This window comes from Marmota monax, unplaced genomic scaffold (genome assembly GCF_021218885.2).
Source record: "Marmota monax isolate L192 unplaced genomic scaffold, Marmota_monax_Labrador192_F-V1.1 WCK01_AAM20220418_F8-fsc00073, whole genome shotgun sequence".
NCBI lineage: Eukaryota > Metazoa > Chordata > Mammalia > Rodentia > Sciuridae > Marmota > Marmota monax.
The window spans coordinates 7,010,695-7,023,144 of NW_026692846.1; the positions used below are offsets into that span (position 1 = coordinate 7,010,695).

At 44.2% G+C, this 12,450-nt stretch overlaps 1 protein-coding gene across 4 annotated transcripts in view; it reads right to left on the reverse strand.

Annotated features, from left to right (window-relative positions):
• Positions 1–329: 329 nt before the first annotated feature.
• Positions 330–12,450, reverse strand: part of Khdrbs3 (KH RNA binding domain containing, signal transduction associated 3) — a 178,299-nt gene continuing 166,178 nt past the window's right edge. For 3 of the 4 annotated variants that reach the window (XM_046449199.2, XM_046449200.2, XM_058580868.1), the window contains exons 8-9: positions 11,043–11,101; positions 8,662–9,273 (exon numbers count right to left, since the gene is read on the reverse strand). In XM_046449199.2, coding sequence (XP_046305155.1) covers positions 9,182–9,273; positions 11,043–11,101 — 151 coding nt within the window. In that variant the 3' untranslated portion in view covers positions 8,662–9,181. Of the gene's footprint in view, positions 1,558–7,680; positions 7,739–8,661; positions 9,274–11,042; positions 11,102–12,450 lie in introns of those variants that run through there. The other variant, XR_009227193.1, reaches the window with a different exon arrangement.

The following is a 12,450-nucleotide window of genomic DNA, read 5'->3' on the forward strand; positions in this document are numbered from 1 at the left end:
CATGCCTGTTCCCTTTTACTCTTCTTGGTCCCTGCTCACCCACCCCTCCTGCACCGGCTACTTTGCTGTTTCTCAAGCTCCTGAGCATGCTGCTACCTCAGGACCACAGCACTTGCCAGGGTCTGGACTCAGCTCGCTTCTCCACTCTTTAAGGTTCCTGCTAAAAATGTCACCTTATACCACCTCCGTTAGGTTTGTCCTGATGCTCTCCATGCCTTTGAGGCTGATGGCCTTTCCTACCACAGGCATGTACGTGTCTCCAGGAGGGACTCCCTCTGGGTGCTCAGTTTTCCCTCTCCTAAGCAAGACAGCCCCCAACAGAAGAGAGGTTCTTGAAAAATGTGTTTTTAATGAATGACGTCATGTGGGCAGTAAAATAAGGGGCCAAATCCAGGTATGAAGAGTGAGATGGAGGGAACAGACAGTTGGTGCACTGGCCCTTCAAGTCCAGGGGCTTTCTCATAGGCTGATACCATTTCAGTGACTGGGCAGGTGAAAAGGTGTCATTCACAACAGTCCACCCCTAAAGTTCCTATTCATTAAAAGTTAATCCAAGCAAAAGGGGCACTGTGTGCTCTCACAGCCCTCCTGAGCCAGCCCTCTCCGTCTGCTCACTGCAGGCAGCGACGGTGCCCCTTCCAACAGGCAGCCTTCCCAGGAGAAGAACTGCACCTCCAGCAAATCTCAGGGTGCAGACTGCAGGGGCAGCAAGCTGCTTTCTGGATGCATCACGAGACAACAAGAGAAAGACCATTCCAAGTGGTCCTGTGGTTAACCAACAGTAGCAACGTGGTTCACTGTAAAAGGGGAAGCCTTGAGGAGCCAGGTCTTTGAGGCAAGAAAGTGACAATGTACCAATGCGCAAGACTGTTCTCAAAATTCCAAGATCAGGCAGCATGTTGAGTGAGCCTCCAGCAAGGGAAATCAAGCTGATTCTCTGGGGTGCACTGAATTAAAATCACAACCCACCAGTGAACGCCCAAAGCGCATACAGAGTGACTCCATCCAGAGGGACTGCAACCTGTGTGTCCCTAACAAACCAGAGAGGCTTGGAAACTAGGCTCCTCTCTGTCCCCGCCACTCTGCTTCCTACCCCAGCCTCTGTAATTAACCTTTCATGTGACAGGAGATTTTGGCCAAATGCTTTCATATTTATTGGCTCATAACTGAGATGGACAAATGGTTTTCAAGTCCGGAGTCTGTGTGGCCTCCCGCCTTGGGCAGTGGGTGGCGGCTATTCACAGCTCTCCCGAGCGAACAAGAGGCTTTCTGTGTTTACATGAAAGCAGGAGAGACTTCCAAGGGCAGCCTTTATTAACTACTATACAAATCATTCTTTTCCTTTGGTTCTGAGGATTTCCTTTCCTTTTTTTAAAAAACAGCCCTTACAAATTAAAAAGCTTAGTATTTAGTTAAAAACATCTAACAGGACACATATTTGTGCAAAAATCATAATAAATCAGGACGATTTTCAAGTTTCCAAGTGGATTCCTTTACTGAGTAGGCACGGTGGTGAGTCGACTATTCCTAAACCGTCCAGAAACAGAAGGGAAGCTCCTGAAAGAGAGAAAACAAAATGTATTTGTATACGTTGAAAAACTACTAATAACTATATGCTGTCTAGAAACTGCAGAATTTAGGCAGAGCAATTAGGTAAGGAGAAATTTAACATTATTTCTGCTAAATTTGGGAAACAATGCAAAACAGAATCATTGGAATTAAGGGCACAGAACACATGTTCACAGTGAGTACCAGTGGGTGACCCACAGCAGGGTGATGAGCACACCACTCTCCACGTGACGCATGGGGCCTGACTTGGGACAGCAATGCCTGTCACACGGAAACTCAGATATTAAAGTATGAAATAAATTCTCCTGAGTCCACCTCGCAAGGTCCTCCCGTCACTGATATCTGTTAAGAGGCTAAACTTTCAGACATGTATAAAAAATCTTTCATTAACTGACACTGGAAGACTTATTTTGATGTACCATACAAAGCAAAATTCCATTATTTTGCAAACCAGGTGGCAATCAGAAGATCAGTCCCACACATGGAGAAGTGTCCCTGCTAGGCTTGCTTCCAGCCTGTTCCCAGACACCACACTGGGGGCTCACAGAAAGCTGGGCCCGCAGACACCTGTCGCAGTGTTCACGGCTCCCAGAACCAGCCCCTTCCTGTCTCTTCAGATGCACATCCCTCCCTCAATCTCCTGCACCTTGTAGTCCAGCAACTGTTTCCAGGTGCCAAGCACTGCCATTCCATATCTTGGTCACCACCCCACAGCCCCGCAGCCCGTCTGTCATGTCTAGTATTTTTCTCTTCCCTGGCTGCTGGAAAGATGGTAACTTCCAAAACACCATTCCGGTTTCATCTTGTCCTTCCTCAGACCAGGCCCATCCCCTTCCCCTGCACCATCTCTGCCTCATCTAGCCTTCTATTTCTGCAAAGATACCATGAACATCTTGGGTCCACACCAGAAAGCAGCACTACTGCTAGGAAGAATCAGATGTGAACTGATTAAATTTAAAGACTAAAACCTTAAAAAGTCAAACCCTTAGTATAGTAAATCTATTGATCCTTAATTAATCAATGGATATTTCTTGAAGGGCTTGTGGCTATGTTCTTTAAGGTTTATAAAATGTAACAGACTCCTTTGTGACCTTACTGAGGGAGGAAGGACAACTCACAGCTAGCAGCTCAAAATCAGGCAGTCCCCAATTGAGTGCTATCAGTCAGTAAATGCAGGCAGAGATAAGGGGCTATTTTGACTGAGGAGAGAGGGCAGACCTTTGAGAACCAGCAGGATTTAGATAAGCAGATATGAAGAAAAGGTGACAAAGATACTGTGGAGGGAAGTGCCAGTGGGGGTCTCCTCTGTGTCCTTCACCTGGTGCATCCAGAGCTCAGCAGGAAGCTGGCCACTACAGAGGCCAGCCCTTCCAACACCCCTGCTGAGCCCTGTGTGCTCACCCCTGGTGAACAGGCCCAGGAGAGACGTGGTCCTAGGAAGAGTGAAGACATGAACAGCCAGCTGAGGGTGTCTGGAGGTGAGTGGGGATTAAAAGCAATTTTCCTTGGTTTAAAACCTCTTCTGGAGGTTTTGAATTTCAAACACATGTATTACCTTAAAAAAAGGGCATATTTTGGTTTTCTCCTTTTTCTATTGAAAAAAATCAATGGTTACAGAAGTAAATATGTCATTTCCACTAAGAAAGCAAACTAATCCCAAGAAGTACCCACTATTAGTGCTTTAGGAATTTCAGTCCACTTTTTCACTCCTTCCCTCCTCCAGGAGCACCTGGTCAGCTCTTGCCTCTCTCTCTCTCTCTCTCTCTGTGTGTGTGTGTGTGTGTGTGTGATGCAAGGATTTGAAGGTCAAATTAAACAAGATGTGGTTGCTTCCTGTAGGAATAAGATAATCAAGTAGAGCGGAGGTCTAGTCCAGCACAACAACGCTGCCCTGTGTACCTCACGAGGCTCATCTCTCCATCTCCCTGTTTTGAGTGTCAGACACCAGAACTATTAGGTAGCAGACACACAGATCCTGCCAGTAGTGGTCAAATGTCACATGTATGATAGAACTTAATAACCTGTGACACAGTAAGGCCAAAGACGTCCCAGTCCATTTCTTTGCACCACAGGACACTGTGTCACCTCACAGAGTGACCTCCTTCACCACTTTGACTGCTGTTTCACTCTCTACTTACCAGTCACATGACAAGGTATGTTTATATTAGATTAGATTATATAAAAGTTTATGTTCTGATGAGGGGAGAAGAGGGAATGGAGCCAGTGACAGAATCCTTGGGGTTGAAGTCATACAGCTCTCTGAGGGTCCTTGATTAGGGACTCCATGTGGAGACAAGGGGCCAGGGAAGGGCTTCTGGGTGAGGGATATTTCAAGTTTCAATTGCAAGTGTGGATGGGCCAAATGACTAGCCAGACCCAGACAGGACAGGCAAGGCCCAGGATGCCTGGCACGGAGTGCTGTGCCGAGCCTTCCTTGGGGCAGGCCTGGGTCACAGGGAGGAGTCCTGGAGAGGCAGGCAGCAAGCGCACACAGGGCCTCCACCCAGAGCCCAGGTCTGTGAGCCACATCCTGAACACCACTGAGGCTCATCACATGAAGACCCAATGAACAACGTCGTCAGCAGTGCGTGCCAATCACTGAAACAGACAGCTGAGGTTCTCGACACAGGAGCTGATTCAGAATCAACTTCAACTGGATAGGGGTTTCCATTAGGTGAGGGAGGGTGAAATTCAGATTGGAAAATGACCCACAGCCTTTTCCAGTCAAAGTTAGAAACACTGAAGAAGAAACACATTAATTTATGTAAAATGATGGATTTATTCCTTTTTATTCCCCAAACACTGATCAGCTATATAAACAGTATATTTGCCTAGAAAGAAACATTTTATTATTTATATTCATCACATATATTCTATAAAGTGGCTTATATTGTGGTTAACTTTTGATTCTATAATTTTTCTTTAAATCATCAGTTCTATATGGGACCTGTCTCCATACAGTGACCAGCACATCTAACTTTGAGGTGAAATGAGGGAGTGAGACTTCTGAACTGTAACAATGGCCACAGGCTGTGTCAGTCAACTGCATGCTGCCATCAGGAATCACACTGGTCATGTGACCACGTCTTCTCCTCTCACAGACGTACTCCCTGGGAGGGTGGAAGAGTTAGGGCCCCTGCCTTTGTCTCTCAAGTCACTCACTGACAGGTGGGCTATAGGTCCACTAACCAAAGTGACTGATGGTTTGCACAACGTTATTTCTGGAAGGCACTCAGTCTAAGGGGGCACTGCCTCTGCCTGCAGGAATAGAGCAGGGCAAGCTTCAAGGCACAGTGAACACTACACAAGGCAACGGCCGCATGTTATTTATTAAGCTTCTTAGCAGGACCTGCGAGACCCTTCACTATGTGTCCCTTGCCGACCAAGTTATAGCATCTTACTGTCTCTATCTAGTATAACTGAAGTTCCCTAGATGACCATGTTTTAATTCCAAAAAAAAATTATGGAAAGCAACAAATTAAAGCAAACACCTTTATTTGTGCCAGGCATGTTTCTAATTTTCACAGCAATGCTGAAATAGGTGCCACCACTGTGCCCATTCTATGGGTGGGAAAATTGCAGTTCAGGGAGGTGGAGTCACCCAAGCTACAAAGCTAATGACTGACAGCTGGAATGTGAATGCTCCATGTGGTCATCTTCTCTTCATGGATTCTAATACCCTGCTTGGCACCTTCTAACCACCCTGCCTGGGGTATGCTTCCCTCTTCCATGCACCTACAGAGCACCAAATATGTACCCGGCACAGCCCTGTGGACGCCTCCCCTCCTACATGTTCCATGGCAGACTACGGCACCTTCAAGGACAGGAACCAGGACTTACTAACTGTACTCCTACTACCTGCAGCAGAGCAGAGACTCAGCAAATGTTCTCAGTGAGTGCTGACACACTGATCTGCTCAGAACTTCTTGAGTACAGACCAAACCTAAGTTAAACCAAAGACTCTCCATGAAGGAACCTGGGCAGCTGCAGGACAGGGGCAGAGAGGGTCGGTTATCAGTCATGATGTCAGCTGATGCAATGTGTGAGAGACTCCCAGGGATGCCAAGCTAACAGGAATGAAAGCACCTCCTCTTAAGAAGCCTTGAACAGGGGCCAGTGCAGCCAGACCCCACAGTGGAGCTCGAGGACTCTGGGTCAAGGCAGACAAATCTCAGCTCCCCTAGTCACCAGGTATGAGGGCTGTAAGAGTGATTTCAACTTTGAAGCTTACACCTGGGAAGGGAGGGCACTGGGCTGAGGATCCCTTCAGGTCGGGGTAGTTTCTATGAGCAAAGGAATAGGGTTTGTTAGTCCATCACCTCCATGAGGTCATGAAGAGAGGGTCCGATTTCTTGTACATCTATGTATTCCCAATGCCTCCTTTGCATCTGGTATTGAATTCATACTTAATAATTGCTGTCATATGATAAAAATGGATTTTGGGGGGGAAGCAATGGCAAGGAGAAGGAGACTTGGGAGGAATGCTATGTTCCCCTAGGGACCCGAGAGGACTGGCTCCCACAGAGGGTCTTCCTGTGGCAGAAATCAGGCAAGGCAAAGTCTTTTCTAAATCAGAGGAGACTGTCACAGGAAAGCAGGAGGGAGGGCTCCTACTCCACAGCGCTTGGGACCTTCCTGGGCTTACGACAGGCTGAGGAAGCTGGGAAGTCTTCTAAAAACTGAGAATAAGCACAAAGATGTATGATAACTCCCTGAATTAGCTCTGAAGACCATCTGGGCAATGGCCCTCTGCCTATCTCTAATTCCTGATTTAAGAAACTGACATTTATGGAACAACAGAGGTGGCAATAAGAGAGGATCAGATCAGTACTGGCTGGCTCAATGGGTGGAGGAAGGGCTCATGAGCCAAGGAATGAAGGTGGCCTCCAGAAGCTAGCATCGACTGGAGCCTCCAGAGGTAAGAACAGGGCACTGATGGTATTTTGATTGCAGTCAGGATTATATTTCTGACCCACAGATCTCTAAGATGTATTTTCACTGTACAAAACACCAAAAAAGATGCCTCCATTTGTTATTTGATAAAAGTCAATTCCTAAAGCAACATGAAGAACAATAAAGACTACCCATCCCGTGCTCAGGAGACGTGGCACAGGCTGCGTTCCCTTTCTGTGCAAGGAGAGAAGTCCAAACCCAACAAGGACAATGGACTGACTTCTTGTGGTCTAAGAGAATGATGAAGAGGATTATTTTCATTTGAAAGTTCATCTAATTGTTTCAGTTAAATTTGGCTGATATATTTCTCATTCATATCAAATATGTGAATCCCATCTGGCAAGTGAACTTCAGCTGCATCATTTCAAGTCACACAGCTCTCACATTATCACCTCACTTAGACGTATAAGGATGATGAGAGATGCAAGCACCCTTCCTACTGCGCTGATGTAGAATCTAGCAAGATTTGCCCAGAGTCACGCAGGAATCATAGAGCTCAAAAAGCAACACTTAGAAAGCAAAACTGTCAACAAGATCAGGGCCTGCACAGTGTTTTTGATGGTTCAGAGCCAAGCAAGAATATCTGACCAAACCAAATTAATAATCCCTTTCCTTTATCAACCTTTCCTTTACTATCTCTGGATTCTGTTGAAGAATTTTGAAATAATTTATGAAGCACCTTTTATAACACTCATTCTATGAAAGTGATATTTTGTTTTGCAAAATTCAGAAGCATAAAAAAATCAAAAAACTTTCACGAGACTAGGATAATTATTGTCAAAAACTTCCTGCAGACCTAATTTTTTTTTTTGCATGTGCGTATATATGTACAAAAATAAAATTGGGATCATATTATACACAAGGTTAGAAAAATAGTTTCTGTACCACTTAATAATATGGAAAACCTTTTCATGTTATTGGCCAGGCTACTATGTTTACTGAAGAAATTGATCCGAATATCTAAATACTGTGAGGGCCTGAGCCTCCAATCTCCATAGCTTACAACATAGCTTCCTGGGCCTGACTGGTTTAGATGCGGGCAGCTTCTTTTCTGGCCTGAAGAGTCAATCTGCTAGGTCACTGGTGTGGCAGTGGGAACCAGCATGGGGAAGACCGCCCTTCCCTACAGCTCGGGATCACGCTGCAAAGGACTCTTACCTCGGTTTGCTCCAGGTCATGACCGGTTCCTCTGATATTCCAAGGCAGCTGATATTTCCTAACAAAAGAAAAGATCTTTTTACTCAAAATAAAGAGAAGAAAACCTTTTGAAAATAAAAATTAACATTTTATATAATCTACAAACAAAAACTTAAGCCAAATGATTTAAAGAATAACTTTATAAATCTGTCAGTTTTAAGAATGCCCTCAACTACTAACCAAATAATGTATTACAATAACTAGTTATGAGGTTTTACATTTATTTAATAGGGAATAATTGGCCCCAATTAAACTGACTAAACTAAGGCTTTTTAGATTACTAAAACAAATTAAACTTTTTAAAATGAGAATTTAGGTGATCTTAAAGCCTTTCTAAAATGGATACTGAAACTTGCTAAGTTGTAATCTCCCTGGTTTTATTAGTTATATTAAGATAAATTAAGTGAGATTAAAATCTTATTTGATTTATTTACCTTTGAAAATGAAGACCGTTTAAGGGTTACACATCCTCAGCCTTGGCGAGTGGACCTCAATTAGTCCAGTCAGAATGTCTTTAAAAGCTTTGTGCTTATTGCTTCCAGCATGGAGCGAGGTGTTCATTAAGGAACCAAAAGTTTCATAAAAAATCCAAAGTTGCACTAGTGAAAAAACGCTCAACAAGATGAAAACTGATCACATCTTTTCCAGAAAATCCAGTAGTTATTTTAAAACCAGTTTTTAAACAAGATTTGGTTTTGCGTAGTTTTAACGTGCCACTCAAGCAGCTTGATACCATTTGGACTCTTTAAACAGCATTTAGATCTACGGTGAGCATATAATGGTACATTTAATTTTATACCATTTTTAAAGTAAGTTGTACAATATTTAGTGTGACCCTTTTATGACAAGCATTGTTAAAGGAATTCTTTCCCTGTTTACAACTATTTATGAAGGCCTTTTTAAATAAGAAAAACATAAAATTGTTAGCTCACACACACGAAATTTCTTTCAAAAGTTTATTTAGTATCAAGCAAGAGGAGACTTTGCTTAACACTACAGAACATTTCAAGACTTGAGTTACAAAAGAATACCACATTATTTGCACTTATAATTGGCTTCCCTTTTTACGCATGTTGGCAAGAGAAAAAAAAAAACTAGCATATGGCTAAAAGATAAAATAACTAAATTCTATGGAAACCTTTAAAATGAAAGGTGAGGCTTATGTTAAAAGAATGGATTAACATATTTAGTAAACCTATTTGTTTTAACACTAGTTAATCAAAGTTATTTTTTTTTCCTTTTGATGACCTATTTTTTCATATACAGACTGGAAATAACAAAATTTTACATGTCTTTTTTTTCCTGCCCAAGTTGATGTTTCAACAAAGTAGTTTTAAGTTCCATCCATTCATATTTTAAGCATTTGATTTATTTAAAAAGGGATTGTTCATAGAAAAAAATTACTTTGAACAGTATACAGGACGGGTGGAGATTGGCTATTTCACAACATCAGACAGTACAATCAGTATCTGCCATATGGCTGGTCTCTGTAGATGCCCTTCGCTGTCCTCGATGAAGGTGCCTTGTGTCTTGAGTTAGTCCACTCCTCTTGCCCTGTAATCGGGAAGATGAGTCACAATTAGTCACTGCCATGGACCTAGTGGCCTCATCTATCAGAATGTGACTTCGCCCCTAAACCAGTGGCAGATGTCACAATCAAGAGACACACTTCTGAGGCACCCATAGAAGCAGCCCCAGGGTCTCACCTTAGGAAAACCACACACACTGGAAAACGACCATCTCACTAGAAAAGAATCACCTGGGAAGGAAAACGGCTTGCACCTGATCTGCCAACCGCCTCGGCAACCACAACCACAGCTCACAAACCATGCAAGACTCAACTGCCCTTGGCCGAACACGGAGACATCTATGAGTGGGAAATGGAGGGGTGAGGATCACTGCAGCTTCTTCAAACAGTGACAATGAAGAGGGAGAACACAGATAATGTGTGAAAACAGAAGGAGAAAAAGCGGAGAATGAAATGGGAGCAGGAAGATTGAGGGAGAGAGAGGGAGTCTCGTTCCTCTCTGGCCCTTTCATAGAAAGACTAAAGGAAAGCTGCCCTGGTAGGAAGTAGGCCTCCAGAGGACCGCCTGGGCCCAGAACAGGCCCGACACCCACAAAACCCCACTCACTCGTGGATAACCAAAGACGTTCTATGATCTTTTCTCTTGGAAATAAACACCTGCTCCTCCTCGGGATTCTCAGCAAATTATCTACAGGCCTTTGGCATCAAACAGTTAACTTCCTGCTGCAACACACAGCAATTTAAAAGCCATGTGTCCACAGAGACCAATTTAAGAAGCTGTGAAAGAAAAATGCTTAAAATGACCTCTTCTTTTGATAGGAACATGCAATCAACGTCATTCCCGCTAGCTAACTCGCATCAATTTAAGTAGACAGCAGTCAGCAAGCTAATGTATTTCTCTTAAGTGTTTGTTACAAATAAGAAGGAAAAAAAGGAAAAGAAAGAAAGAAAAAGGAAAAAAAAAGAGGCCCAGATGCGGTCACCACAGCTCTGGGCAGGTGACACAACAAAACCTACTTCAAAAGGAACACTGGAAACGGCTTTTCATAACATCCATTAGCCAGGATCTTGACTCACCTGCACCGGTACAGCCTTCTCAGAGCTCGGCAGCCGAGAAAGCCCGGCTTCTCTGATCTCTTTGCCCTGCTACAAAGGCGCTTCTTACTATCATTTTGTTGCTGCCACCGATTCTCTTAATTAAACCTGTCATCTTTATGCACATTGAGTCTCAGGACAAGAATTCCCCAGCAGCTCTACTAGCTCCCACTGAATTAGAAGGACTTGAGTAGTTTGCCTACGAGCTTGATAACTCTCATCTCTCCTTCCTGGACCAGTGCTTTTGTAACCTTTAGGAACAACTCCCAGTGGGATTTTTTGAGGCCTTGAACTAGGAATGAATGAAAACATACAGATGGGGTGGGAGAGTTACTTTAGAGATGCAGCCTCAGCGGCTTCATTTCAAGAAGCAAAAGACACTTCCAAAAGACCCACAACACCAAATGTCCACAGTTCAGTTCACTACTCTATTAAACTGGATCAGCACGTGGCTATCGACCCTACAGAAATCTAAGCTCAGAATCTGAATTCATGCAACTTTCTGTAAGTCTTTAGTTCTCTTTAAATATTACATTTAAATGCTAAAGGAGCCTCTGAAAATAGATATGCACAGAGGAACTATGAGGAGGCTGTGGTTCCATAGTCAAGACAAGTACGGATTTTCGCCCGAGTTATGATCTCCAAGGTCTTTGATAGCTACCTGCCCTATCTCTATACTGCTACTCTGGCCCTTACTCACCATAGGAATCATAAGTCTCCTCACTGAGTCCGTGTCCATAATCATAGTAATCAGCACCACTGCACAAACAAAAGAAAACACAGTTAGCACAAAATGATTTGGCAGCTTTAAGTCATGTCCAATGAAGTATCCTAAAAACTAATAAAGACCAGGGCTGAGAAGTCAAAGAAATTCCCCCTGAGATGACAGTCCTAGGACAGAGCTTAGGATTATCAAAGGTACCTCTCTTAATTCCCAAATTTTAATATCCAATAAAAGTGTTTGGCATTTTAACTATAATATCTGGTCAATCAACACAGAGTGCATGCGAAACCAGAGGTGGTACTTGCCCTGGAAGTGTGGGGGTCTGCAGCAAATAGGCTGCCTGGGTTGTGTGGACAGCTCTGGTCCCCTGTGCTAGGTGCTGTGTGGGTGGGGCAGGCAGCCAGCACCTCTTATCTCCAACAGAAGAAAGCTCCAGTTTTTCTTTGACCCTTAGGTTCCTACTCTACAGCTTGGTGCTGTGTGAATTGTGGGCACTTCTCTTTGTAAGATATTACAAACAAGGACCAACATCAAATGTTTCATTTCATCAGTGCTATTACATTATCATCAGAATGGTGGACAAAAGGTGCCTGGTGTCAATGACTACGTGCAGTAGGGCAGCAACATGGCCATGAATCTGCCGTCACACAGGCTGAGGATCTGTTCCAAGTACAGGAAAATCTACGTTCTGATCTACGATGTCCTTGAGCTAGCAAGAGGGAGAGAGCCTGTTACCACTGCCATTCTGAATATGCAAAAACACGTACACAAAGCTGAAGTACCATAAGCATCTGGGTATCTGAGGAAGAGCTTCCAATCACATCCCCAGGCTCCACTCTTTTCTACTCAGTTTTGTAGGAAAACAATCATTTCTACCATTTCAGCTTCAAAATAACAAATAAGGAGTATTCAACATGGAAAGTAACCCAGTTGTTTCACACCTGGGACAGCTGGGATAGGAAGATGCACTCCCTGCCGACTTCTCCCTGGGCAGTGTGGGAGCACCCCAGCCCCAGACGACCTTCATCCATCTCACAGCTAGGATATTCCTCCCCTGGAAGGCTGGGCAGCCAGCCCAGGATCTCACGGAGAACAGGATACCAAGTCTACTTGATGACAAACACCCTGACCCTGGGTTGAACCTAACCTGCTGCTGCCTCATGCTCCCTTTCTCAGGTAAATGACTGATTTCCAGTTCCAACCACCATGTACGAGCCAGTGGGGATCAGTCCTCCCACATAATAGTCTTCTGCCAGCAGGACTCTTCTCCTGTCCTCCAGGCTGTCTCCTGCTTGGACTTCAGCCTACTGCTACCTGCAGAGAAGCCTCCCCGTCAGGGCTGGCCGGCGCCCATGACAGCATGCTTTCCCTCTTTCTCATCCCC